Source organism: Drosophila rhopaloa, unplaced genomic scaffold (genome assembly GCF_018152115.1).
Source record: "Drosophila rhopaloa isolate 14029-0021.01 unplaced genomic scaffold, ASM1815211v1 contig_159, whole genome shotgun sequence".
In the NCBI taxonomy this organism is placed as follows: Eukaryota; Metazoa; Arthropoda; class Insecta; order Diptera; family Drosophilidae; genus Drosophila; species Drosophila rhopaloa.
Window position 1 is genome coordinate 1303838 of NW_025335038.1, and position 26163 is coordinate 1330000.

Here is a 26163-nt window from a genome sequence, read left to right on the forward strand (position 1 = left end):
ACGTTGCAGACCTCTCTGTTCTCCCTGCGGTTGCATTTGTGCGCATGGAGCAGAAGCATCAGTTGCTGCTGGATCTGTCGTTTCCTGTCATTCGGTTGCGGTGCGGCGGCGCCATCTGTTGCTGCTGGGGATTTCCGCTGACCAACTGCCCGGTGGGGTCGGATTCCTCGCTTTCGAGACTGGACATGGTGCCGACGGGTTGATTGCCCTGCGGCATTCCCAGTACGACACCTCCTTTTGTTGCTGTTGTTGGCAATTGACGGCATTTAATTTTCCTCAAAACACGCCCTACAAACCGATTGATCTGATGCGCTTCGAGTAGAGCTGGAAATAACATCGTCGATGATCGATACATTGATGTTTTCCAAAACTTGGGAGACATCGAGGTTTTCAAACATCGATGTTCGATGTTTCCTTTTTACCCATCACTGCTTGGCAGGAAAGAATCTTGGTAAGCTAAACACATTTTTGATTAATATAGTAAAATAAACAAAAATATACGTTAAAATTATTATAGAATTCGATGTATCGATACATCGAAGTTTTTTTTCTGATTTTCCAGCTCTAACGTAAACAATAAAACTACCAACCGCAGCCAACTTCGCTTCGTTACACATTGCAAGCAGTTTAAAGTTCACCCATGTGGCAACTCTGTTAGGCGCCTGTCTTAAACTTAAGTTAATTACTAATGCAAACTAAATCTGTGGTTTATATATATATATACTTTTATAAAACATTAATTATATTTCTTATCAGATTGCTTAATTTTACTGACCGCAAGTTTTTTGCTGGCGAAAATAATGAGGATTGCGGCTTTTATATAGTTTCATAAAAAAAGATAATTGTAGAAAAGGTCGAACTTAAATTGTTACTAAATGCAAAAAATTACTTCAATTATTCAAAAAGTTCAAAATATGTTGCTTTAAGGGGTAACTAAGATCTACTTTGTTAATGCTAACAAAATTAAAACTAAACAAAATTTAATTATACCAATAAACTCCTAGCCACATATTTTTATACCCTTGCAGAGGGTATTATAATTTCAAAGTATAAATATATATATTCTTGATCAGCATCACCAGGAGAGTCGATCTAGCTATGTCCGTCTGTCCGTCCGTCCGTTTCTACGCAAACTAGTCCCTCAGTTTTAAAGCTATCTGCTTGAAACTTTCCCAAAAGTTGTCTTTCTATTGCAGGTAGTATATAAGTCGGAACGAGCCGGATCGGGCCACTATATCATATAGCTGCCATATAACTGAACGATCGGAAATGCCATAACTTTGGTGTTTTTAAAGTGAGGAAGTTGGGATTTTTTATGAGTATTAAGAATGCATCATATAAATAATTTTGGAGAATTTACAGAATATTCTGCAAGGGTATATCAACTTCGGCTCCGCCCGAAGTTAGCTTTCCTTTCTTGTTAAAATTATGGCACCTGGCAGGGTGCGCCAAATAAACAATAACTGATTACCCGCGCTCCACCAAACTGCCCATACGTTCAAAGTCCATAAAGCAACGAAAAATGCACATGCCAACCTTACGCTTCTCCAATTTGTATTTGCTTTAAATCAACGAAAGCACAAAGTTCACTAGACAACTACCCTGTTAAACGCTAGCCAAAATGTGTAAATGTATAATGTGGAATAGGTATTAGGTAATACAGCGAATGCGTCACGTGGACATCCATCCTACAGGATGAACGGGAAGATGGAACGGCGCTGGCGGGGATAGTCCTTGAACTCCTTCCTGTAGTTGCGGTGCTTGGCTAGTGCCCACACGGTCATCTGGAAAGCTCCAGCGAAGGCGAACAGATAGGCAGCCAGGCAAGAAGTCAGCACCGAGAAGGAAACCCAGGCACCGATCTCATAGGTGTAGTTGGGGCACGAAACCAAGCTAGAGTTCGGAAAATGGCAATTAAATTACTTTTTTTGATAATGAATGGGGTCTACTCACTTGAACAGCTTGGTCAGGGGATTTGCATCGGGCACGGGAATCTTGCGCACTTTGGTTCCCGGCGGACGCAAGTTGCGCAGGGCAATGTGCACCGAAAAGTTTCCCAGTTCGCAGAGCTGAAAGTCGAAAATGTGCGGTTAGTTTGTGAAAATAAAAGTTGGAAAATTTTGGTTCTTGGAAATTAAGGCAATCTTTTATGCGATAATGTTATATAATTATTTTAACTCATCAAACGTTTTCAGTTTGCGTTTTTTGTATGTTGTCTTATCGCCAAAGTTGCTAATCTACTTTTTGTTTACAAGGTTCAATAGTTATGTTTAATTCCATAAAATGGCATTAATTAAATAGAAAACTATGAGACTATTTAACGAACACATCAATAGTAAAAATAATCAATAGTAATTTATAGTTTAACCATATTACAACCATAGCATAATTATTTTCGTATTACAGATTAAGACACAATTTCCTTGATATTGACTAACTTAAATTCAAACAAAACGAAGATCTAAAATAATTTGTTTCTTCTATTACTGCATATAGGGGAATTTTTGTGAATAAGCTTTAATAAGCTTTAATTAAATATTAAAAATAGGTAGGCCCAGCCTTTAATATGCTAAACATTGTTGTCAACTATTTTAAAAAGTTTAAAGTGATAAGTAATGATTAAATCTATACAGATTATCAGTTTGTCAATGAACATTACTTAATCAAAATTAGCAAGAAACAAATTAGTAATACTAGTAAGTTGAGTCAATTTATGTTAATTTTTGCTGTAGCTCCCAAATAAAAGATATTTCTTTGGAAAACAATGGTTCATTTTTATCGAAAGGGGATTGAAAATGGAAAAAAATCCCCATATAACCGTAACACATAACCCAAATCCATAAAATAAACACCGAAATACGTACAGCAAAAGCTCCGAGAGCAGCCCAAACAGTGCACATGCAGGGCGACGTGAACTGCGGATGGTTCACATGGTAGGACACATAGGCCGTGAATCCCCAGTAGTAGGTGCAGTTCTTGAAGAGATTCCTTAGCGGCATGGTGGCATGTGAGAACCGATGGACGAAGATGGTCTCCAGCAGACGCTTCACATAGTGGACCGTATAGCAGCCGGCGGCAATGCTGAAAAAATAAAAGAAAGCGGGTTACTGGGTGAACCACCATCCAAAGTTCGTGGATAATTATGCAGAGCTGTTGCGTTTTAGTTTGCATAAGCGACGAGGTCAATTCGGTCGGAAATCGAAAGATTTCAGCGACTTTCTAATATACTCACTGGGTGGTGAGGGAAATCGGCAAAGTGGCCGACTTGCCGTAGATTAACTCCGGCCGGAAATAGAAAATCAAGTACACGATCAGTGGGCCGGCGTATTCCGCCAGGAAGACGGTTTTCCAGCCGATCTGGGGACCCAGATCCTTCACATAAACCTTGTCGCCGGAGCGCAGGGACAGGGATTCCAGGGTATCCGTATCCTTCAGACTTTTCCCCTTGAGTTCCAATCGCAGCGATTGCCGATTGGCATCCGGAGCTTGCTTCAGGCTCTTCTGGATTAGGGCGCGCAGATCCCCGATAGGCGTGGCGCCGGAGGGCACCTTCACCTTTCCATAGGGCTTGCTATTCTTCGCGTTCAGTATCTCCAGCTCCATTTTGCGTCCGGTGCGTTTGCAATCTGTACTGCCCGAAATCGAAAACTGAAAAAAATCGCCGATAGCAGGTGGGCAGGGTGTGACCGTGTCTTGGGGGTAGAAAAATCCACTAGTTGAGGTATGGCTGTGAATTTATTTAATTAAGAATTTGTTTTCTTGACTATATTCCCATCTATTATCGCTTAACCAGTTATAATGAAGGAAATAACTAATTTTTGTATTAAAAAAAGAGAGGAAATTTGAAAAGAATAAGAATATCTCTATTTCTCTTTTTCCAGAAGTACAAATTTTACAAATAATGTGCCGAGTTCAGCAGTGGGAATTTTAAACTTTTATAAGAGTGAAGACTAGATTATGTCTATTATGTAACTCAAAAGAGTAAAAAATACTTTATTTTTTGCAGCTATATTCAAGGCCGTATTCTAAAAATTCCATTCTAAGCGAACTTTTATAAGATCAAATTTTTATACCCTTGCAGAGGGTATTATAATTTTGGTCAGAAGTTTGTAACGCAGTGAAGGAGACGTTTCCGACCCCATAAAGTATATATATTCTTGATCAGGATCAATAGAGGATTCGATATAGCCATGTCCGTCTGTCAGTCTGTTTCAATACCGTTTGCGAGCTCAGTTTAAAAGCTAGCGATCTGAAACTTTCACGGTTGTCTTAAAACAGGTGTACGCAGATCAAGTTTGAAAACCGCCCCGATCGGTTGTCTATATCCTATAGCTTCCATAGGAACAATCGGATATAACTTTCAAGAATGGAAGATATTTCTCGCAGTGTAAAAGCTATTAACATAAATCTTTCCAAATCTTATTTTTTATGCATACCATGATCAGGGTAAAAGAGCTTGGCGATCGAACGTCTATATCTTATAGCTCCCATAGGAACAATAGGGTGAAATCGGTCCAAATTTGATGATTTTCTAAATTTTTCGCGTAGTGTGTAAGCTACTGACATACATTTTTCCAAGTCTTATTTATTTACGCATATCTTGATTAGGGTAAAAGCGCTTGCCGATCGGACGTCTATTTCTTATAGCTTCCGTAGGAAAAATAGTTAAAGGCTGCGAAAGTATCCCTTTTTTTCTATTTTTATATGACATTTTTGCAGTATAAAAGCAATTGACATCAAACGATGCAAATCTACTTTATTTATGTATACCTTATTCCTTTCGCTACTTTTTCAGTTTTAGCAATTTCGGCAAAGTCTGCAAGGGTATTAAAACTTCGGCTTGCCGAAGTTAGCTTCTGTCCTCGTTTTAAATAAGCTTAAGTCTAATTGGCCAATTAAAGTTTAGAATCTTTTTTTTATATTCAGTCATTAACTTACGTTAATAATTGGTTTGTATTTCAAAAATTCAAATCTATAATATAGAACCAAACATATATTTAAAGCAGTCGTTGTCTCAACAATCAACACATCACACTTTTTATACACCTTTTCACCAACTTTCTACAAAATTCTCCAGTCAAGCTGCGAGTTTCAAAACTAATTTGCCGGTAAAGACGACAAGTCATAGAAAATCTAAGTAGCAAAGGTGGAAAGTTATTTCTCTTTTGTTTGGAATAAGACCTTGGAATTTCGTAAGTCTAGATCAAGTGTGGCCCTGAATTTAGTGTCAAAGTAAAGGTAGCTTGTCTTGGCTGGGAATTTCATTCAGCCGGTCAAGTCAGTACGATAATACGATATTGAGGTCTTGTTTTGAAATTGTCTTTTAAAATATTTTATTACTTTGAATTTTGGTGAGTTAATAAAAAAAACCATTTACTCTTTATTCATAACAACGCAAACCAATAATAACTCAATAATTTTAATGCATATATTAAAATGTTGAAATTGTTTAAAAAATTATCTTCCATGATTAGTTTGAGTGTACTGGTGTATTTTACAAATATAGCATATGTTTTAAAAATGTAGCAATTTTTAGGACTTTTTTTGTTGACTCGAGGGTATATAAGCCTGTTACGCGAACGGTCTCATTCAAAAACCATTTGACAATTGCAGCAGCAAGTACAACCAAACAGAACAATCGCACTCATACAGAAAGTATATATTATTTAATTAGTTGGTGATTAAAAGAAAGAAAAAAAGAATACCGTCGAAAGTTGCAAGAAAAAGTAAGTTTACTTTACGCACTTAGTTATAAGAATAAGTGTAAAAAAAGAGTGCCAAAGTGCAACAAAAATTAATTTTCAAGGCCTTTGTTCGGCCATTTTGTTCTTATTCAACCCTCCGCGCAATTAGAAATTTGTAAATTGGCAGCTACGCATTTCTTATTTAACATTAGTTTTGGCATCAAAACACAAACAATTCTATAAATAAAACTTGCGTGTTTATTTAACAAGATAAGCAAGATTTATTGGCAATCATGAAATTCGCAGTGACGCCTCTGAATATTCGAGAAGTCCCGCATACAATTACACATTAGTGTGTATTGTATTACTAGTTTAAGAAGTTCAAGGATTTGCTAAACGTATTTGTGTTTTATAAGCTGAACAAATAACATTTGTTTGATTAAAGCCACGTCTTAAAATTTCGAATTACTTTCAACGAGGTGACGTCATCAGTATACATACGAAAAAAAGAGTATGTATGCATTTTCAGCTGCGTATACATGCACACACTTATACAACTACAAAAAGTGACGAAGCAACGGAACAAAGGTTTCTCAATTTCCCTTGTTTCCCTCATTCTCCTTTGCTTTTGCTAGAAATATAGGAAGGAAGGGGAAGACAAAACGATAAAAACTTTGAATCTAAAATCTGAAGGGAAAGCAGGCGACGAGTAATTGGAATTACCATTCCGATTAGTCAGTCAGACAGGAAATTTCATCAGTTGTGTAATTTTCACCGAACAGATCTGAATTTATACTGATTTTCCATCTCTCGATTTCCTAATTACAGAATAATCCAAAATGCAGATCTTTGTGAAGACATTGACTGGCAAGACCATTACTTTGGAGGTGGAGCCTTCCGATACGATCGAGAATGTAAAGGCCAAGATTCAGGATAAGGAGGGCATTCCCCCAGACCAGCAGCGTCTGATCTTTGCCGGCAAGCAGCTTGAGGATGGACGAACCCTTTCCGACTACAACATCCAGAAGGAATCCACCCTTCACTTGGTTCTCCGTCTTCGCGGTGGCATGCAAATCTTCGTAAAGACCTTGACCGGAAAAACCATCACCTTGGAAGTCGAACCATCTGACACCATTGAAAATGTGAAGGCTAAGATTCAGGATAAGGAGGGAATTCCCCCAGATCAGCAGCGTCTCATTTTCGCTGGAAAGCAGTTGGAAGATGGCCGCACCCTTTCGGACTACAACATCCAGAAGGAATCCACCCTTCACTTGGTTCTCCGTCTTCGCGGTGGCATGCAAATATTTGTGAAGACCTTGACCGGAAAAACCATCACCTTGGAAGTCGAACCTTCTGATACCATTGAGAACGTGAAGGCCAAGATCCAGGACAAGGAGGGTATTCCCCCAGATCAGCAGCGTCTGATCTTTGCCGGCAAGCAGCTTGAGGATGGACGAACCCTTTCCGACTACAACATCCAGAAGGAATCGACCCTTCACTTGGTCCTCCGTCTTCGCGGTGGCATGCAAATCTTTGTGAAGACCTTGACCGGAAAGACTATCACTCTCGAAGTGGAGCCCTCTGACACCATTGAAAATGTGAAGGCTAAGATTCAGGATAAGGAGGGAATTCCCCCAGACCAGCAGCGTCTGATCTTTGCTGGCAAGCAGCTTGAGGATGGACGAACCCTTTCCGACTACAACATCCAAAAGGAGTCGACCCTTCACTTGGTATTGCGTCTTCGCGGTGGCATGCAGATCTTCGTGAAGACCTTGACGGGAAAGACCATCACTCTCGAAGTGGAGCCATCTGACACCATTGAAATGTGAAGGCCAAGATACAGGACAAGGAGGGCATTCCACCAGATCAGCAGCGTCTCATTTTCGCTGGAAAGCAGTTGGAAGATGGCCGCACCCTTTCGGACTACAACATCCAGAAGGAATCCACCCTTCACTTGGTTCTCCGTCTTCGCGGTGGCATGCAAATCTTCGTGAAGACCCTGACTGGCAAAACCATTACCCTTGAGGTCGAGCCATCCGACACGATCGAGAATGTGAAGGCCAAGATCCAGGACAAGGAGGGTATTCCCCCAGATCAGCAGCGATTAATCTTTGCCGGCAAGCAACTGGAGGACGGACGTACGTTGTCTGATTACAACATCCAAAAGGAGTCGACCCTTCACTTGGTATTGCGTCTTCGTGGTGGCATGCAAATCTTCGTAAAGACCTTGACCGGAAAAACCATCACTCTCGAAGTGGAGCCATCTGACACCATTGAAAATGTGAAGGCTAAGATTCAGGATAAGGAGGGAATTCCCCCAGATCAGCAGCGTCTCATTTTCGCTGGAAAGCAGTTGGAAGATGGCCGCACCCTTTCCGACTACAACATCCAGAAGGAATCCACCCTTCACTTGGTTCTCCGACTCCGCGGTGGCATGCAGATCTTCGTAAAGACCCTGACTGGCAAGACCATTACGCTGGAGGTTGAGCCCTCCGACACCATTGAAAATGTGAAGGCCAAGATCCAGGACAAGGAGGGCATCCCACCAGATCAGCAACGTCTCATTTTCGCTGGAAAGCAATTGGAAGATGGCCGCACCCTTTCGGACTACAACATCCAGAAGGAATCCACCCTTCACTTGGTTCTCCGACTCCGCGGTGGCATGCAAATCTTCGTGAAGACCCTGACTGGCAAAACCATTACCCTTGAGGTGGAGCCATCCGACACGATCGAGAATGTGAAGGCCAAGATCCAGGACAAGGAGGGTATTCCCCCAGATCAGCAGCGTCTGATCTTTGCCGGCAAGCAGCTTGAAGATGGACGAACCCTTTCCGACTACAACATCCAGAAGGAATCCACCCTTCACTTGGTTCTCCGTCTTCGCGGTGGCATGCAAATCTTCGTAAAGACCTTGACCGGAAAAACCATCACCTTGGAAGTCGAACCCTCTGATACCATTGAGAACGTGAAGGCCAAGATCCAGGACAAGGAGGGAATTCCCCCAGATCAGCAGCGTTTGATCTTCGCCGGCAAGCAGTTGGAAGATGGACGCACTCTGTCCGATTATAACATCCAGAAGGAGTCCACTTTGCACTTGGTGCTCCGTCTCCGCGGAGGAATCCAGGCTTAAACTGAATACATTTCCAAATAAACACAATTAGCACCCACACTCAACTCGAAATTCATTCAAGCAATAGATATTATAAACGGCCACGCCTCTTTAATTTTGGAAGAGGCGGGAAGACCAAAATTCCAAATTTCAGTACAGACCAAGAAATCAATACTACTTCAATGCTTCTTAAATAAATCCAAATTTTATTTTCAAATTCATAATACACAATCGAAATAAATAACATTGTTTTAAATTTGTGTTTCATTAAAAGAGGTTTTTTAAATTTATCGCCTTAAAGTATTTTTGGTAGTGCCAGAAAATACTAAAAATACTGGACTGTGTGATTGCAGCCCTAATTGACAAAGGACGCGTTAGTGTATTATTATTATTTACCTATTTTGCCAAATGAAGAGTTTTGGGATAAATTTCTGAAAGATGGCTAAATTATTGCAGCGCGTCGAAATTACATTGCGTAGTTTTTACATATTTAACTCGAGTTTTGGTGAGCAAGAAGGCGAGGTGAGTTTTCTGAACTTAATTCTAAGGAAACGCCCCTAAAATGAGTAATTTCTTGCAGGAACACAAGAAGGTTTTGTTTTACCATCCAAATGACATTGAATTAAACACGAAAATAAAGGATGTGGGACTGAGTGAGGCCATTATAAGGTTTACAGGGTATTTATTGGACTATATGCTTAAGGGGAAGTGAGTAATTGTAATGATTGGGCTGTTTTCCAGTACTTTTACCTCTGAAGATGATTGTCAAGCCCTGCACACCCAAAAAACCACACAACTTTTTTACCAGCCAGAGCCAGGATATTGGATTGTTTTGGTCCTGAATGTTCCCAAGGAGGTGCGCTTAAAGGAGGGCGTTGAAGTGGCCGATTATCGGGGTGCTGAGATCTCGGACAGGATTTACAGGGCCATTTTACGACAGTGCTATCAAATGTTTTGCTTCCAACATGGAAGTTTCTCCGCTTTTGGATCTGGGGAACCAAATCCCGCCAAGCGAAGGGATTTACTCTGCCAAGAGCTCCTACATTTCTATGGCCACCACCTGACGAACTTAAAGGAGCCCTCGCACTGTGATATCATCGACATGATGCATTCCACACAATATCTTCCCCTGGATAAATCACTCTTTTTGCGGGCCCAGAATTTCGGGACGTTGGGCGAGACCTTTCCCGCCATTAAAGAGAGCATAATGCTCTACCAGGAGCAGGTCCTTTGCGGGGGAAAACTCAATCCGGGGGATCTGCACAGCCTGCACTCTTATGTGGTGCAGCATGTGCTGAAAGTAGAGGCCAGCAGCTCTTCCATTGCAGTGAGTCAGTCGCTAAAGAGGAGCATAAGTGAGTGCCAGGTTGGAGGATTTGTAAGGAGCCAACAGAAGGGTGATGGTAAGGAGGCGGAGAACCTGGAGGACCATCCCCTGAAGGTCTATGTCACGCTGGAAGAGAAGCAAGCGAAGCCCTATTACCTGCTCATCTATCGTGCTCTGCACATAACTCTCTGCCTATTTTTGGATGGTAGGTTTCCCAATGATTTTTACATATATTTTGTAGCCTATTTAGCCCTTAAACTACCTTGTTTTCCTGCTAAAAACTCTTTCTTTTTCAGCGGACCAACCCGAGCCCAAGCAAGAGCTATATGATGAGCTCCATTCCTACATGGCTCCCCAACTGACTTCCCTAGCCCGAGACATAACCAGCGAGCTGAACAAGGAGCTAGTGGGTGCTGCGAGTCAGGAGAACACGACCAGCAACAGTGAAAATGCACCCAAATACCTGTTTATCAACGAACAGAGTCTTCAGCATCACACGAACCTTCAGCGGCACCTGCCTCAGGGACTTCCCCGCAATGTCTTTAGCATTATAGCTGATCTGGCCAATCCCAGTGGCAGAGGGGAGATGGACAGTTCTCCTGCAGAGGAGCTTCAGGTGAAGACCACCAACGACTACTGGATTGTTAAGAGGCGCTGTAACTACAGACAGTACTATGTGATCTTGTGCAACAGCAAGGCCACTCTACTCGATGTCACCCAGGAAGCGAGACGCATTTTCGAGCAGGAGCTCACAGATGATGTATTTTTTGACAAATAAAGAGGAGGATTAGATATAGAATGGGAGTGCGCCAATTGTGGGGTCTTTGCCCGATACCCTGCCAGCAAAATCCGCAAGTGGATCGGGCATCCGAAGACGGATTTCAAGCCAGCACTGCCCCGGAATCGCTGGCATCGTTATACACACTGTTGGATGAAGAGGAGCTCGTGGTCGTGGTGGCCCCTCCGTTTTGGGATTTGCTGATCTTCACTATGTATATTCGACGATTGGACATGCAGATGCTGTAGTAGTGCTGCTCGTAGTCGATGGTGATCCGTTCGCAGCTCGAGTTCGGCATGAAGGACTCGTCGATACTGCGAAACAGGAGTGATGATTAATAATTGCCAGCAATCTTTGTTTTAAGACTCACCTCTCTGTGAGATTTAGAAGACCCATTATCACGTTTGCACTGCGCTCATCGTTTTTGAGCTCTCCCCCAGACTCCAGAACTGCTCCATCTTCCTTTAATATCAGGTAGCCTATTTGATTGGACACAATTAGCTTTTCTCTGTCCATTTTCAATAGTATATTTATTTATTTATCTTTTGCACTAAACCCACAAGTGTGACCAAATAATATTTTTTTTGCAGCAGTTACAGTAAGTTTCAGTTCTTAGATTTTATGGGATTATATGGTATTTTCAATCAAAATTGTCAACCGTTTGTTCAAGCTGTATGAACGCTTTCCCGATTTTTTCAATGATCCACAAATATTTGACAATGAGTATCGAACAATGAAAACTGACGACATGGTTAAAATGCTTTTGACTAATAATCTCAATTGCGATACATTCTGGTACGAATTGAGTCAGTTAAAAGATATAAATAATTGCTATAAATATTCGAATATTTCGAAATTTGCTCAATCTACATATGTTAATTTTGCCCGTTTCTAATGCGTCCTGCGAACGCATATTCTCTCAAATTAATTTAATCAAAACGAAAAATCGAAACCGCTTTAAAAATGTAAATGTATCACATATACATATTACATGTAAAACAATCATTGCGCGAAAATGGGTGCAATAATTTTAAGCCCAATGAACAAATGTTATGTAAAGATCTCAACAAATTTAATTTAAGCAGCTCTGACGAAGAAGGCTAGTAAATATAATTAAATGTAATATTCTGATCTTAAAAGAAACTTACAAGACTGGACAAAGAGGTTCCTTTATTATTTTATTTTAAGAAAATGTTACAAAATGAATTTTAAGCACTTAATTAATTTTAAGACTTTAAATGTATATTGGAATATGGAATTGAATACGAATGCATATTGTTTTAGTTTAATGTTGGACTGAAATATTATTAATCTTGTAAAATGAAATAAAAAACCAACATTTTTTGCAATGGAAAAAACCTTATTTTTTCTATATATAATAAGTCAATTATTATTTTTACATATTACATATTATAATTTGAATTTCCAGGCGATTTATTTGTTATGGTATTTATAGTAGTATTTTGTAAAATATGAAATAGTATTTTGAAGTATATTTTTGAGACCAAATTGGTATTTCTCTTTTGGTCCGGCGCGGTCACGCTGGTTCCTCCTCTACGAAAAGGAAGTAACGATGGATGACTACCAGCGGCATATTACGGCAAATCGCCCTAAGCGAAGCCAGTGTGACATCTATATGGACCCCATTTTCTACTTCTCCCTGCACAACGTCGTCTATGCAGACTGCTGCCACAAGGGATTCGCCCATTAGACCTGCATGCGAAAATACGCCCTAAGCGCAGGATATTACTTGCGCTGCATTTGGTGCCGATCAGTTAAGTTTCGAGAGACCGTGCGCTTGCAGTCGATTTTCGTGCCGGATCGCGATGCAAAATGGGAGCTGCAGAAGAACGCCTATCGAGAGCTTCACGAGCACAAAGTGAGCTGCGACTTGATAGAATGCATTTGCCCCAGGGGCAGGGATCACAATAATCAGAGCTGGCTAACTTTGGCCTGTAAGCTGTGCGCCTCCACGGGCGCACATGCCAAGTGCTTGGCGGGTACGCTGCGCCTGAACAGGCAAACCCAGCCCACCGAATTTAAGTGCGATGTGTGCCTGGAAAAGGAGCGAAGGCTTTCCGAGGGCCCGGCCCGTAATCTGGATCCATCAATAACAGGAACAGAGGGTCACGTGGATGGATCATTTTATGTTATAAAAACGGAGCCCCAGATGCCAGCTCTTGGCGGTTACATGTCTCCCCTGTTCTCCGAAGACAATGACACAGACATAAGCAACTCTAGTAATAGTAATATTATATGTGTAATAGTACTTTTACTAGAGTTGCTTATGTCCGTGTCATTGTCTTCGGAGAACACGGGAGACATGTAACCGCCAAGAGCTGGCATCTGGGGCTCCGTTTTTATAACAGAAGATGATCCATCCACGTGGCCCTCTGTTCCTGTTATTGATGGATCCAGATTACGGGCCGGGCCCTCGGAAAGCCTTCGCTCCTTTTCCAGGCACACAACGCACTTAAATTCGGTGGGCTGGGTTTGCCTGTTCATGCGCAGCGTACCCGCCAAGCACTTGGCATGTGCGCCCGTGGAGGCGCACAGCTTACAGGCCAAAGTTAGCCAGCTCTGATTATTGTGATCCCTGCCCCTGGGGCAAATGCATTCTATCAAGTCGCAGCTCACTTTGTGCTCGTGAAGCTCTCGATAGGCGTTCTTCTGCAGCTCCCATTTTGCATCGCGATCCGGCACGAAAATCGACTGCAAGCGCACGGTCTCTCGAAACTTAACTGATCGGCACCAAATGCAGCGCAAGTAATATCCTGCGCTTAGGGCGTATTTTCGCATGCAGGTCTAATGGGCGAATCCCTTGTGGCAGCAGTCTGCATAGACGACGTTGTGCAGGGAGAAGTAGAAAATGGGGTCCATACAGATGTCACACTGGCTTAGCTTAGGGCGATTTGCCGTAATTTGCCGCTGGTAGTCATCCATCGGCTTGCATTCGAAACAGTAGCTTTGAAACTGTCCACAAAACTGAAAAGTGCAGCGATTCAAAAAAAGTATTTTAATGGTATATAGGAATTTAGTAGCATTTTTCTTAGATTTTATGGTATTATATGGTATTTTCAATCAAAATTGTCAACCGTTGTTCAAGCTGTATGAACGCTTTCCCGATTTTTTTAATGATCCACAAATATTTGACAATGAGTATCGAACAATGAAAACTGACGACATGGTTAAAATGCTTTTGACTAATAATCTCAATTGCGATACATTCTGGTACGAATTGAGTCAGTTAAAAGATATAAATAATTGCTATAAATATTCGAATATTTCGACATTTGCTCAATCTACATATGTTAATTTTGCCCGTTTCTAATGCGTCCTGCGAACGCATATTCTCTCAAATTAATTTAATCAAAAAAATTTTAAGCTCAATGAACAAATGTTATGTAAAGATCTCAACAAATTTAATTTAAGCAGCTCTGACGAAGAAGGCTAGTAAATATAATTAAATGTAATATTCTGATCTTAAAAGAAACTTACAAGACTGGACAAAGAGGTTCCTTTATTATTTTATTTTAAGAAAATGTTACAAAATGAATTTTAAGCATTTAATTAATTTTAAGACTTTAAATATATATTGGAATATGGAATTGAATACGAATGCATATTGTTTTAGTTTAATGTTGGACTGAAATATTATTAATCTTGTAAAATGAAATAAAAAACAAACATTTTTTTCAATGGAAAAAAACCTTTTTTTTCTATATATAATAAGTCAATTATTATTTTTTAGGGATGTCAAATATTTTTAAAATATCGTATCGCTGATATATTTTCCTTAAGAAAAATATTGATATGATATTTAATATATCGCCAAAAAATATCGATATATCAGATATTTTTGATATTTTTTTTTCAGTTGAATTTCAAAATTTTAGCCGCTTAAATAAGCTAACAACAAGGAAACAAGACTTTTGCCCTAAAATTAAAGTAAAAGCACTAGAAAAATATAAAAAATGAAATACGTTTTGTTACATTTGTTATTTTATTAGTTTCATAAGTCTTTGCATATGGATTTTAAAAATACTCTTTCCGTTATGTGTCGGTCGGTCATGCGGCTGCTTTTGTCGCAGAGAACGCACTTAATAGCCGACGCTAACCGCTCTGACGACACCACTACCCGGGGTAATTAGGTAGCTTAGTGCAACACTGGAAAGATTTGGTAAATTGTCTTTCTGGGAGTACCAGAATTCCACCAGATCGCTGTCCCAGTCGGTGTGAGGCATGCTTATGTACATGAGAGAAAGATATGCAAGTATCAAATAATATCGAAAAATAAACTATCGATATTTTGATATTTGGCTAAAAAAATATAACGATATAAATATTTTTTTTTTCCAAAAAATATCGATATATTGATATTTTGATATATTTTTGACATCCCTATTATTTTTACATATTACCAAATTGGTATTTCTCTTTTGGTCCGGCGCGGTCACGCTGGTTCCTCCTCTACGAAAAGGAAGTAACGATGGATGACTACCAGCGGCATATTACGGCAAATCGCCCTAAGCGAAGCCAGTGTGACATCTATATGGACCCCATTTTCTACTTCTCCCTGCACAACGTCGTCTATGCAGACTGCTGCCACATGGGATTCGCCCATAAGACCTGCATGCGAAAATACGCCCTAAGCGCGGGATATTACTTGCGCTGCATTTGGTGCCGATCAGTTAAGTTTCGAGAGACCGTGCGCTTGCAGTCGATTTTCGTGCCGGATCGCGATGCAAAATGGGAGCTGCAGAAGAACGCCTATCGAGAGCTTCACGAGCCTAAAGTGAGCTGCGACTTGATACAATGCATTTGCCCCAGGGGCAGGGATCACAATAATCAGAGCTGGCTAACTTTGGCCTGTAAGCTGTGCGCCTCCACGGGCGCACATGCCAAGTGCTTGGCGGGTAAGCTGCGCATGAACAGGCAAACCCAGCCCACCGAATTTAAGTGCGTTGGGTGCCTGGAAGTGGAGCGACTTTTACTAGAGTTGCTTATGTCCGTGCCATTGTCTTCGGAGAACACGGGAGACATGTAACCGCCAAGAGCTGGCATCTGGGGCTCTCTTCTTTTATAACAAAAAATGATCCATCCACGTGGCCCTCTGTTCCTGTTATTGATGGATCCAGATTACGGGCCGGGCCCTCGGAAAGCCTTCGCTCCTTTTCCAGGCACACATCGCACTTAAATTCGGTGGGCTGGGTTTGCCTGTTCAGGCGCAGCGTACCCGCCAAGCACTTGGCATGTGCGCCCGTGGAGGCGCACAGCTTACAGGCCAAAGTTAGCCAGCTCTGATTATTGTGATCCCTGCCCCTGGGGCAAATGCATTCTATCAAGTCGCAGCTCACTTTGTGCTCGTGAAGCTCTCGATAGGCGTTCTTCTGCAGCTCCCATTTTGCATCGCGATCCGGCACGAAAATCGACTGCAAGCGCACGGTCTCTCGAAACTTAACTGATCGGCACCAAATGCAGCGCAAGTAATATCCTGCGCTTAGGGCGTATTTTCGCATGCAGGTCTTATGGGCGAATCCCATGTGGCAGCAGTCTGCATAGACGACGTTGTGCAGGGAGAAGTAGAAAATGGGGTCCATACAGATGTCACACTGGCTTCGCTTAGGGCGATTTGCCGTAATTTGCCGCTGGTAGTCATCCATCGTTACTTCCTTTTCGTAGAGGAGGAAGCAGCGTGACCGCGCCGGACCAAAAGAGAAATACCAATTTGGTAATATGTAAAAATAATAATTGACTTATTATATATAGAAAAAAAGGTTTTTTTCCATTGCAAAAAATGTTTGTTTTTTATTTCATTTTACAAGATTAATAATATTTCAGTCCAACATTAAACAAAAACAATATGCATTCGTATTCAATTCCATATTCCAATATATATTTAAAGTCTTAAAATTAATTAAATGCTTAAAATTCATTTTGTAACATTTTCTTAAAATAAAATAATAAAGGAACCTCTTTGTCCAGTCTTGTAAGTTTCTTTTAAGATCAGAGTATTACATTTAATTATATTTACTAGCCTTCTTCGTCAGAGCTGCTTAAATTAAATTTGTTGAGATCTTTACATAACATTTGTTCATTGGGCTTAAAATTATTGCACCCATTTTCGCGCAATGATTGTTTTACATGTAATACGATTTTTCGATTTGATTAAATTAATTTGAGAGAATATGCGTTCGCAGGACGCATTAGAAACGGGCAAAATTGACATATGTAGATTGAGCAAATTTCGAAATATTTGAATATTTATAGCAATTATTTATATCTTTTAACTGACTCAATTCGTACCAGAATGTATCGCAATTGAGATTATTAGTCAAAAGCATTTTAACCATGTCGTCAGTTTTCATTGTTCGATACTCATTGTCAAATATTTGTGGATCATTGAAAAAATCGGGAAAGCGTTCATACAGCTTGAACAACGGTTGACAATTTTGATTGAAAATATTGGAAAATATAAATCAATCCGATTTGGCAGCGTTTCCCAGTAAAGTCCCTTGATAATTCCAAGTCCACGTTCCAATGAATATTTTGTAAGGTTAAATAAATAATAACACATTTGTCGATTTCAATTTGCATAGAGACTTTTATATTCTTCAGAGGTCCAGAACAAAAGAGGAAGAGGAAGTAAGCTTTTGTAGTAAGGCTGTATACACCAAAACAATCGATTACTATTTCATATGTATATATCATTTTTGCTACATTGAAATACTCCGTTTCAACTTATGCAATACTTCAATATCAGAAATACATCATCTCAACTATGAGTGTGATATTTCAACACACCTCCTCAAAAATGGGATATACATATATATATACTTTACATGTTACTTAGTATAAAGAAAATTTCAGTTTCTGCTTTAGTGTGGGGAGTTACAATTGCAGTCCAACATTTGTTGCATGGATTGGGGAAAACCCACAAAAACCCAATCAGACTGTTTGAAATTAAATTTACGTTTAACAATATTTCATATCAAATCAAAATTAAAAATTAACTTAAAATAGGACAGTCTCTCGGTTTTTCATTGAGATCCATTTCATATCAAATCAAAATTAAAATTGATTTAATTAGGACAGCCTCTCGGTTTTTCAGTAAGATCCATTTCTTTCCGTTTATTCATATCAAACTCATTTGATCTCTCAGATCACGAAATCGTTGTGCTGGTAATGGCTTAGTCAGCATACGAGGTGTGTTAAGTAGGTGATTTCAATTTGGGGCAATTTTTGATTATCGTTTTTGTTTTGTTATATTGGTACACTCCCAATTGTCAGTTTCATGGAACATCCTCTTTGTTTGGTTGTGGAGGCGTAAAGTTCGTTATTTTGCGAGCTCGGGATTTTTGTTTTCGGTCTTGGCTCGCCTGGGCTCTTCCATTGGGACGATTGGGCTTTGGTTTCGATATCATAACCATATACCCATGATTCGTCACCAGTTATGACCCTTTTGAGTAATCTGGGTCGTCGTTGACGTCATTCAACGCTCTTGAGCGATGCTCATGCGACGGTTCTTTGGTCAAAATTCGCAATTTCGACAAACTTCGCTGCACACGACTCATACCCAAACGTTTGAAAATTTCATGGCACGAGCAGCGATATACCGACATCTTCGCAACTTCTCTGATAGTGATTCGACGATTTTCCAAACATTTTCGTCACTGCTTGAACGTTTTCATCAGTTGTTGACGTGCTTGGGCGTAGGCGAGGCTGGTTTGGCATCTTCCGGCCATCTTGGAAGAGTTTGTACCACTTGTACACATTTTTTACCAGACGTTTCCCGTTGCCCTGTCACATTTCAGTGTTTCGAAAACTTAATTTTATTTTTACACAAATTTGATGCAAACCTTTGATCCATATTTTCGATAGCAAAAATCGCCGGCTCGCAAAATAACTTGTACTTTACGCCTCCAACCAAACAAAAGGGTGTTCCATTGAACTTGGTCGATGTTGGGGGGTACCATATAACAAACAAAAATCGATAATCGAATTGTTGCCCGCGTTTGAAGCCTTTTTTGACAGTATCTGCGATTTGTTTACCTGTAGGAATATAAACAATTTCAATTAGGTTCTTTTCAACCTGTTCTCTTGTAAAATGATATTTTATATCTATGGTAATTTATGACATGAGGGGTTATTGGCAATACTTATTCATCCTTGATTGTCTTCATATAATTTAATTGGATTAACTATATTTATGTTTAAACTTATTAATAATGAACTTAGCCATTTGGCTTCTCTAACTGCCTCAAATAAGGCCATATATTCTGCTTCTGTTGATGATGCAGCTACTGAATTTTGTTTCCTTGTATTCCAACAAATTATATTAGAATCAAACATTTTAAATATGTACCCTGTAGTACTTTTTCTATCAGATTCACTGCCACCCCAATCTGAATCTACATAGCCAACCAAAAACTCTTTAATATTGGAGTTTTTCCGAAAAGATAACTTTAAATCAACTGTACCTTTTAGGTACCTCAAAACTTTCTTCAGGCATTGCCAAAGTTCTGTGTTATTCTTTTCACAATAACGACTCAAAAAATTTACAGCCGTACTTAAATCAGGTCTTGTACATAACATGATGTACATTAAACAACCTATTACATTTCTACATGGGGCATCACACTTATCATCTGAGCTTAGAGCAATATGATTAAGTTTAGTCGGAAGAGGGCAGTTTACCGGATTGCAATTTTCCATATTATATTTTAAAATTATTGATTTTATGTAAGCAGATTGGCTAAGACTGATTTGACCATCACTTCTATCAACTTTTATACCTAAGAAGAATTTAATTTCTTTTAAATCAGTCATTCTAAATTTGTTCATTAAATATAATATAAATATAATTTAAAATCCCTCATCACCTTTTCATTTTTGGTAGATATTACTAAGTCATCTACATATAAAAGAACAAATATATTTGATAATATATCCCCTTTATCTAGAATATATATACAACGGTCCACTGGTGAATTTACAAAGCCTTTTTCAATCAATGCTTTCTCAAATATTTCAAACCAACACCTTGCAGCTTGCTTGAGGCCATAAATTGCCTTATGCAGTCTACAAACTTCATTTTCTCTTCTCATTAAACCTTCGGGTATTTGCATATATATTTCTTCTTTTAATATTCCATTTAAAAAAGCTGTTTTAACATCCATATGATGTACCAAAAGGTCATATTGATTTGCTATAGATATAATTAATCTAAAACTTGAGATTCTTGCTACAGGCGCAAAAGTTTCATTATAATCAACTAAGTATTCTTGTGTAAATCCCCGAGCAACAAGTCTGGCTTTATATTTCATTGGTTCACCTAATTCATTTTGTGTGATTGTAAAAACCCATTTACAATCTACAATATTTTTATTAATGGGTTTTTGTACAATTGACCAAGTTTTATTTATTAAATGTGAATCTAGTTCTTCTTTAATAGCTTTCTCCCAACATATTTTATTCTTACTATATTTAACTTCTGCAAATTTGTTTGGTATAGAATAGATTAAAGATTGAGTATTCATTACACAATTATTTATTAAGTCTTGATAAGATATTTTCGGTTTATTATTTATTCTATCACTTTTTCTAATATTTATCTGCGATTCCAAGTCTTCTTCGTTATAAGACTTCTCACCAGACATTTCTGGATCGGCATTCTCAAATTCTACCATATCACTAGGCTGTACATCTGTTTGATCAGATTTCTCATTATTATCTAGGACATCTTCATAGTCAATATTTGACTGAACACTTTCATCATCTTCATCATTAAGATGCATGTCCTTTTCAACCACAGCTCTAGATTTTACCATATTTGTTTCATCAACAACAACATCTCTTGCTGCTTACAGAGATTTTTTTTCCACATTCCACACTCTGTAACCATTTGGTTCATACCCCCCAAGTATATCCCTTTCCATGACTTTTCGTCAAACTTTTTTTTCGCTGTTTAATATGAACATATACTGTGGAACCAAAAACTTTTAAATATTTTAAAACTGGCTTTCTGTTATGCCACATTTCATAAGGTGTTTTCATTAAGTCTTTAAGTGAATACTTGGCTATTTATTAAATATGTAGCTGTTAATACAGCTTCACCCCAAATTTCTAGGATAGGTCAGAAAATTCTATAGACTAAGGCACAATTTTTTAATATACCTTTCATCCTTTCAAAGACCAATATAATCAGTGATTATATTGGTCTTTGATAGTGCCCCATAAGAAAAGGTTTTCAAATTATGCAAATCCAACACTGCTTAGAATAATGAATGCAATCTGGTTTTTACAATGTCAGAATTCTTATGATTTTAACAAAGAAAGTAGATATCTAGCCATAAACCAATTTTTCCCCATTTTTTCTTTTCCATCGTTCCTTAGAAAGCACTAAATTGGCAGCGCTATCTAGACGAGCTTTACAAAAACAAAGAGAAGTATAGTGTATTTTATATTAGACAAAATATCACTGTCACAATAAATTTAGTGGCTCACTTCCAATTCTACAGTCGGAGAAGATAGTCACGTGCTCTTCAAAAATTTTTTAAACTATAAATTACAACAAGTGTTCTAAACCTAACCTGACCTTCCACACATCATTCCAACCAACTTAATTCACTCAATTTATTTTAAACAAATCTCAAATAAACTGTTTATTAAAAGAAAAAATTAATCTTATTATATCTAAAAATATGGAAATAATATACACAGACGTCTCAGTGTCGGACAATTTCGCAGGTAGTGCCTTTGTCCACATAAACTCGAACACAACAAAAAGTTTCTTCACAAACAAAAAACTGTCATCGCTGACTGCAGAACTCACTTCAATAGAAAAAGCCTTAGAATTTGCTATTATGCAAAACTATCCTAAGATAGCAATTATGACCGACAGCCTTGGGGCAATTCAAAACATAAAAAACAAGTACAGCAACAACTGCATATCACAAAGTATTCATGTGCGTCGAATTAGCGTCGGTGACTTAGCGTCGATGGCGGAACGGTGGAATGTGGAACATTGAGGCTGTTTTTATTTTTAGATTTTCTCGCTATTTAGGCACGTAATCGAAAACTTTTAAATGCAAAAATATTAAAAAAAGGAAATCCTAACTATATATGTAAAATTTTAGTATATTGGACGCCTGCAAGTACCACACCTTGGAGAATATCTCAACCCACAGAGCGTGTGCCAAGTTGCACTTCGTTTTATTGAAAATGTAATGATAACTAAGTAATAAAAAGGTGGAAAAACACATTGTTGTACTATTTTCCGAGTTTTGAGTTTTTAAAAATAGACAAACCTTTTGGACTGCTTGATAACACTTATACTAAATTATAAGCGACAGCCCTATTGCCAGTGTTGTAAGTCGTCACATTGCGCGCCATTGACACAAATTTGAATTTGGGACACCGGGCTAAGGTTAATGCATGCAAAAGACAAACAACGCACATCAACAGGAAACTTAAACTCCGGTTCTAAGTAAACAGAGGCGTGGTCGATATGCGGGCGGGGCCAAGTGCATGGCTAATGTTTTCGTCTGGAGGAAAAGTTTTAAAAGGCCGTGAAAAGGAAATTCCGGACACTGTCTCTCCGGAATGGCCAACTACTATCGACGCAAGAAAGCCGACGCGGTGTTCCTCAACGCCAAGCCTTTGAATAGTGCCAATGCCCAGGCATATTTGTACGGGGTTCGGAAGTACTCCATTGGATTGGCGGAGCGCTTGGATGCGGACTACGAGGCTCCTCCGTTGGACAGGAAAAAGAGCTCGGACAGCACGGCCTCTAATAATCCGGAGTTTACGCCGGTGTGTGTAGCTACATCTACCAAAAATACAAATCATAAAGCTGGATAGTACTTTTTCCAGAGTGTTTTCTATAGGAACATAGCTCCTGTCAACTGGTTCTTAAGGATTATCGGAGTATTACCCATCGTTCGACGTGGTCCTGCGCGTGCCAAGTTCGAAATTAACTCCGCATCGTTTATTTACTCAGTGGTTTTCTTTGTGCTCTTGGCGGTGAGTCTAATTTACAAAGAAAAATCTAATTTCCACCTCTTTGGAACTTGGAAGTTTTAACAGTAGTTGGGTGTTTAGGATAAAAACATTTAAACATATTTTAAAACACATTTCTTAATTTTTAATACCTTAAAGAAAACTCAAAGATACTTTTTCGATTGTTATATAATGTTAAATATTTCAATAACTTTTTTATTAACTAAAAGTTTAAAACCAACTCCAATTTATTTTTAAAAGTTTTCGAAATTTCAGTTCAGAAATTCATATTTATAATAATTAAAAAAAATAATATGAAATCCTTATTGAGTTTGCTAAACTTATATTAATTAAATTGATAGTAATATAAAAAATAAACATAAACAACAAAGTGGATAGAGAAAATTTCTTTGCAGATTTTAGATGTAAGTAGTGTAAACTAGTGGTCTAACTTTGATAATACATCTCCCAGTGCTATGTAGGCTACGTGGCCAACAACCGCATCCACATTGTGCGATCCCTGAGTGGACCCTTCGAGGAGGCGGTGATTGCCTACCTGTTCCTGGTCAACATCCTGCCCATAATGATCATACCCATCCTGTGGTATGAGGCCAGGAAAATAGCTAAGCTCTTTAACGATTGGGATGACTTTGAGGTGCTGTACTACCAGATATCCGGCCATAGTTTGCCATTGAAACTGCGACAGAAGGCGCTTTACATAGCCACCGTGCTGCCGATCTTGTCGGTTTTATCGGTCGTCATTACCCACATCACCATGTCGGATCTGAACATCAATCAGGTGGTGCCCTACTGCATCCTGGACAACTTGACTGCCATGTTGGGTGCCTGGTGGTTCCTGATTTGCGAGGCCATGAGCAACACGGCTCATCTTTTGGCGGAGAGGTTCCAGAAGGCCCTGAAACACATTGGACCCGCTGCCATGGTAGCGGACTATCGGGTCTTGTGGCTTCGGTTGAGTAAACTAACCCGGGATACTGGAAACGCCATGTGCTACACCTTTGTATTCATGAGCCTGTACCTGTTCTTCATCATTACTCTGTCGATTTACGGACTAATGTCTCAGCTCTCTGAGGGATTCGGCATCAAGGATATAGGACTGACCATAACAGCACTGTGGAACATTGGGTTACTCTTTTACATCTGCGATGAGGCCCATTATGCCTCGGTAAATGTGCGGACCAATTTCCAGAAGAAACTACTGATGGTGGAGTTGAATTGGATGAACTCGGACGCCCAGACGGAGATCAATATGTTTTTGCGGGCCACCGAGATGAATCCCTCGACCATCAATTGTGGTGGCTTCTTCGACGTGAACCGGAGTCTCTTCAAAGGACTTCTGACCACCATGGTCACCTATTTGGTGGTCTTGCTGCAGTTTCAGATCAGCATTCCCACTGACAAGGGGGATTCCGAGGGAGCTACCAATATTACTGTGGTGGACTTTGTGATGGACAGTCTGGATAATGACATGAGCCTGATGGGGAGCACCACTGCGAGCAGCACCACTGCAAGAACCACTGGGGCACCACCAATTGGGAAGCAAAAGGGACGAAAGGGTTGAAAGACAAGTGAATTAACAGCATTAGGCTAAATAGACAAAAGCAATATTATACATTTGAGATAAAATGCATCTGTAGCTGAGGCCAAATAATAAAAGCACTTAAAACTACAAAATCCTTGACATACACTAACATTTTTGAAAGGTATGTATAACCATTAACCATAGAAAATATGAATTAAACATTAAAAACTCTTATTTGCGTGACATATTAACCAGATATGTTACAGTTTTGCACTTTTATTTGATATTCATACTTTAGTTGTTCGATGCTACAAAACAAGAACACTTAAAATATTGCTAGTTAACTGAATTTAAGGCATATATAGTAAATTTCATTAAGGTCTAACAAGAAAACCAACTTTAAACTTCGTTGCTATTACTTGAACGCCATTTTAAATAAGAAAAGCTTGTCTTATTTTTAAACATTCTTGATTAAAATCCAATTTAATCTGCCGCGCTGCTTTCGCTCCGTGGTCCAGAGGTTAGAGTGCGCTCCCTTCGCCTGGAAGTGCCGAGTTCGAGTCCTGCCGGTGAATAATATATTTATTATTTTTAAAAATTCGTTTTCTTCTTTTTTTAAACTTGTTTTTAGGTGCTACAGTGAGAAACGCGTTTGTCGCGACTTTAAGGATTAAGTTCTACACAAAAATAGTTTATGTATTTGCCAGCAAACCGATATTGCCGACCGCGTTAAAACGAAACTGCCTTCCTCTTTTTGGGATATAGACGAGTTTAATATATGTGTTAATATGCCTCTCGATCCGTACCCGTTGGCTATCTAAAATAGTATCTCTTCTCTAACCATATCACACTCAATTTTGCAATACAGAAACTGTAGTACAATTGCATTCAAGACACCTGATGGGGAAGTTTCGCAAACAATCTCTCTTCATTTATTTAACACTGTCCATCGGGGGATTCGGTTAGGATGTGCTTGTAGCCGTTGCTTCCGAGATACATGTGCTCGCGTTGGAATCGATAGGGTATCTGGTAAACAGGGAAATTGATTACTTGATTTCAGATGTACAGATCCCAACTTACGGCTCCTGGAGCTGGACAAGGTATGGCCACCGTGGCGATCTCCCGAAGTTTATTCATGGTACGCAGACTCTGGTAGAAGCTGTGCATCACATACCACTTGCAGTAATCCATGCAGATCAGGATATAGCAGATGATAACTAAAATATCAGTGAAGAACCTTTTTAGAAAACATGTTATAAAATAGGCATACGAACTCACAATAGGGCACCTGTCCGCCCAATATCTGCACAATTTTCGTATCCCTCAGCATGAAAACCAGAGCTCCCAAGGCCACCATCAGCAGGAACTCCACGATCAGCCAGGGAATGATTAGGCCCGGCTTATTCTTGTAGACCCCGAAGAAAAGGGATATGGCACTCAGGGCGTATGTTCCGGCCACTCCAGCCATTACATACAGCAGATTCTCCGTGGCAGCCGCCAATTGGGCGGCAGTTTGCAGGCGAAGATCGTTGTGGAAGGGCGACATGTTGTAGAAGCCATTGTCCTTCTGGTCCAGGATGTCCAGCTCCAGGACCTGGCACATCTGTTCGGCATGGGCCAATCCCAGGAGAACCAGGAATAGGGCGCAATGCGAGATCAACTGGGTGAGAAAAAATATATTCAGAGTTTTAAGATTTCTATAACTGAATACCTCTATTACAA

General features: G+C 39.5%; 7 protein-coding genes and 1 pseudogene across 9 annotated transcripts in view; 4 read left to right on the forward strand and 4 right to left on the reverse strand.

Annotated features, from left to right (window-relative positions):
* Positions 1 to 1537: 1537 nt before the first annotated feature.
* On the reverse strand, positions 1538 to 3823 carry LOC108047400 (very-long-chain enoyl-CoA reductase). Its single transcript, XM_017127558.2, has 4 exons — positions 3233 to 3823; positions 2865 to 3081; positions 1954 to 2069; positions 1538 to 1893 (listed from the first exon to the last, which is right to left on the reverse strand). The coding sequence occupies exons 1-4, from the start codon at positions 3601 to 3603 to the stop codon at positions 1689 to 1691; spliced, it is 909 nt and encodes a 302-aa protein (XP_016983047.1). The 5' UTR covers positions 3604 to 3823; the 3' UTR covers positions 1538 to 1688.
* A 1757-nt stretch (positions 3824 to 5580) lies between these two features.
* On the forward strand, positions 5581 to 8853 carry LOC108047470 (polyubiquitin). Its single transcript, XM_017127672.2, is given in 3 exon segments — positions 5581 to 5726; positions 6513 to 7502; positions 7505 to 8853. Coding segments are annotated over 2 exon segments (2289 nt in total). The 5' UTR covers positions 5581 to 5726; positions 6513 to 6523; the 3' UTR covers positions 8815 to 8853.
* A 279-nt stretch (positions 8854 to 9132) lies between these two features.
* On the forward strand, positions 9133 to 10919 carry LOC108047487 (vacuolar fusion protein CCZ1 homolog). The gene is made up of 4 exons (XM_017127689.2): positions 9133 to 9315; positions 9374 to 9471; positions 9535 to 10325; positions 10417 to 10919. The coding sequence occupies exons 1-4, from the start codon at positions 9232 to 9234 to the stop codon at positions 10896 to 10898; spliced, it is 1455 nt and encodes a 484-aa protein (XP_016983178.1). The 5' UTR covers positions 9133 to 9231; the 3' UTR covers positions 10899 to 10919.
* LOC108047498 (ragulator complex protein LAMTOR4 homolog) lies at positions 10855 to 11482 on the reverse strand. The gene is made up of 2 exons (XM_017127700.2): positions 11269 to 11482; positions 10855 to 11212 (listed from the first exon to the last, which is right to left on the reverse strand). Exons 1-2 carry the CDS (start codon positions 11412 to 11414, stop codon positions 11002 to 11004), a joined length of 357 nt encoding a protein of 118 aa, XP_016983189.1. The 5' UTR covers positions 11415 to 11482; the 3' UTR covers positions 10855 to 11001.
* Positions 11483 to 12471: 989 nt separating this feature from the next.
* LOC123037350 lies at positions 12472 to 13227 on the forward strand (annotated as a pseudogene).
* Positions 13228 to 15978: 2751 nt separating this feature from the next.
* Positions 15979 to 16561, reverse strand: LOC123037351 (G2/M phase-specific E3 ubiquitin-protein ligase-like). The gene is made up of 2 exons (XM_044457487.1): positions 16085 to 16561; positions 15979 to 16017 (listed from the first exon to the last, which is right to left on the reverse strand). Exons 1-2 carry the CDS (start codon positions 16559 to 16561, stop codon positions 15979 to 15981), a joined length of 516 nt encoding a protein of 171 aa, XP_044313422.1.
* A 5894-nt stretch (positions 16562 to 22455) lies between these two features.
* Positions 22456 to 24480, forward strand: LOC108041438 (gustatory and odorant receptor 63a). Its single transcript, XM_017119366.1, has 3 exons — positions 22456 to 22712; positions 22773 to 22922; positions 23371 to 24480. Exons 1-3 carry the CDS (start codon positions 22503 to 22505, stop codon positions 24478 to 24480), a joined length of 1470 nt encoding a protein of 489 aa, XP_016974855.1. The 5' UTR covers positions 22456 to 22502.
* A 195-nt stretch (positions 24481 to 24675) lies between these two features.
* LOC108041439 overlaps positions 24676 to 26163 on the reverse strand; it is a 3764-nt gene continuing 2276 nt past the window's right edge. Inside the window, exons 2-5 of one of the 3 annotated variants that reach the window (XR_001769132.2) lie at positions 25720 to 26101; positions 25522 to 25658; positions 25248 to 25467; positions 24676 to 25004 (exon numbers count right to left, since the gene is read on the reverse strand). Coding sequence is in view for 2 of the 3 variants with exons in the window: in XM_017119368.2 (XP_016974857.1) it covers positions 25378 to 25467; positions 25522 to 25658; positions 25720 to 26101 (609 nt within the window). In the remaining variant the exon portion in view is untranslated. Of the gene's footprint in view, positions 25468 to 25521; positions 25659 to 25719; positions 26102 to 26163 lie in introns of all 3 variants that reach the window. The other 2 variants (XM_017119368.2, XM_017119367.2) reach the window with 2 other exon arrangements.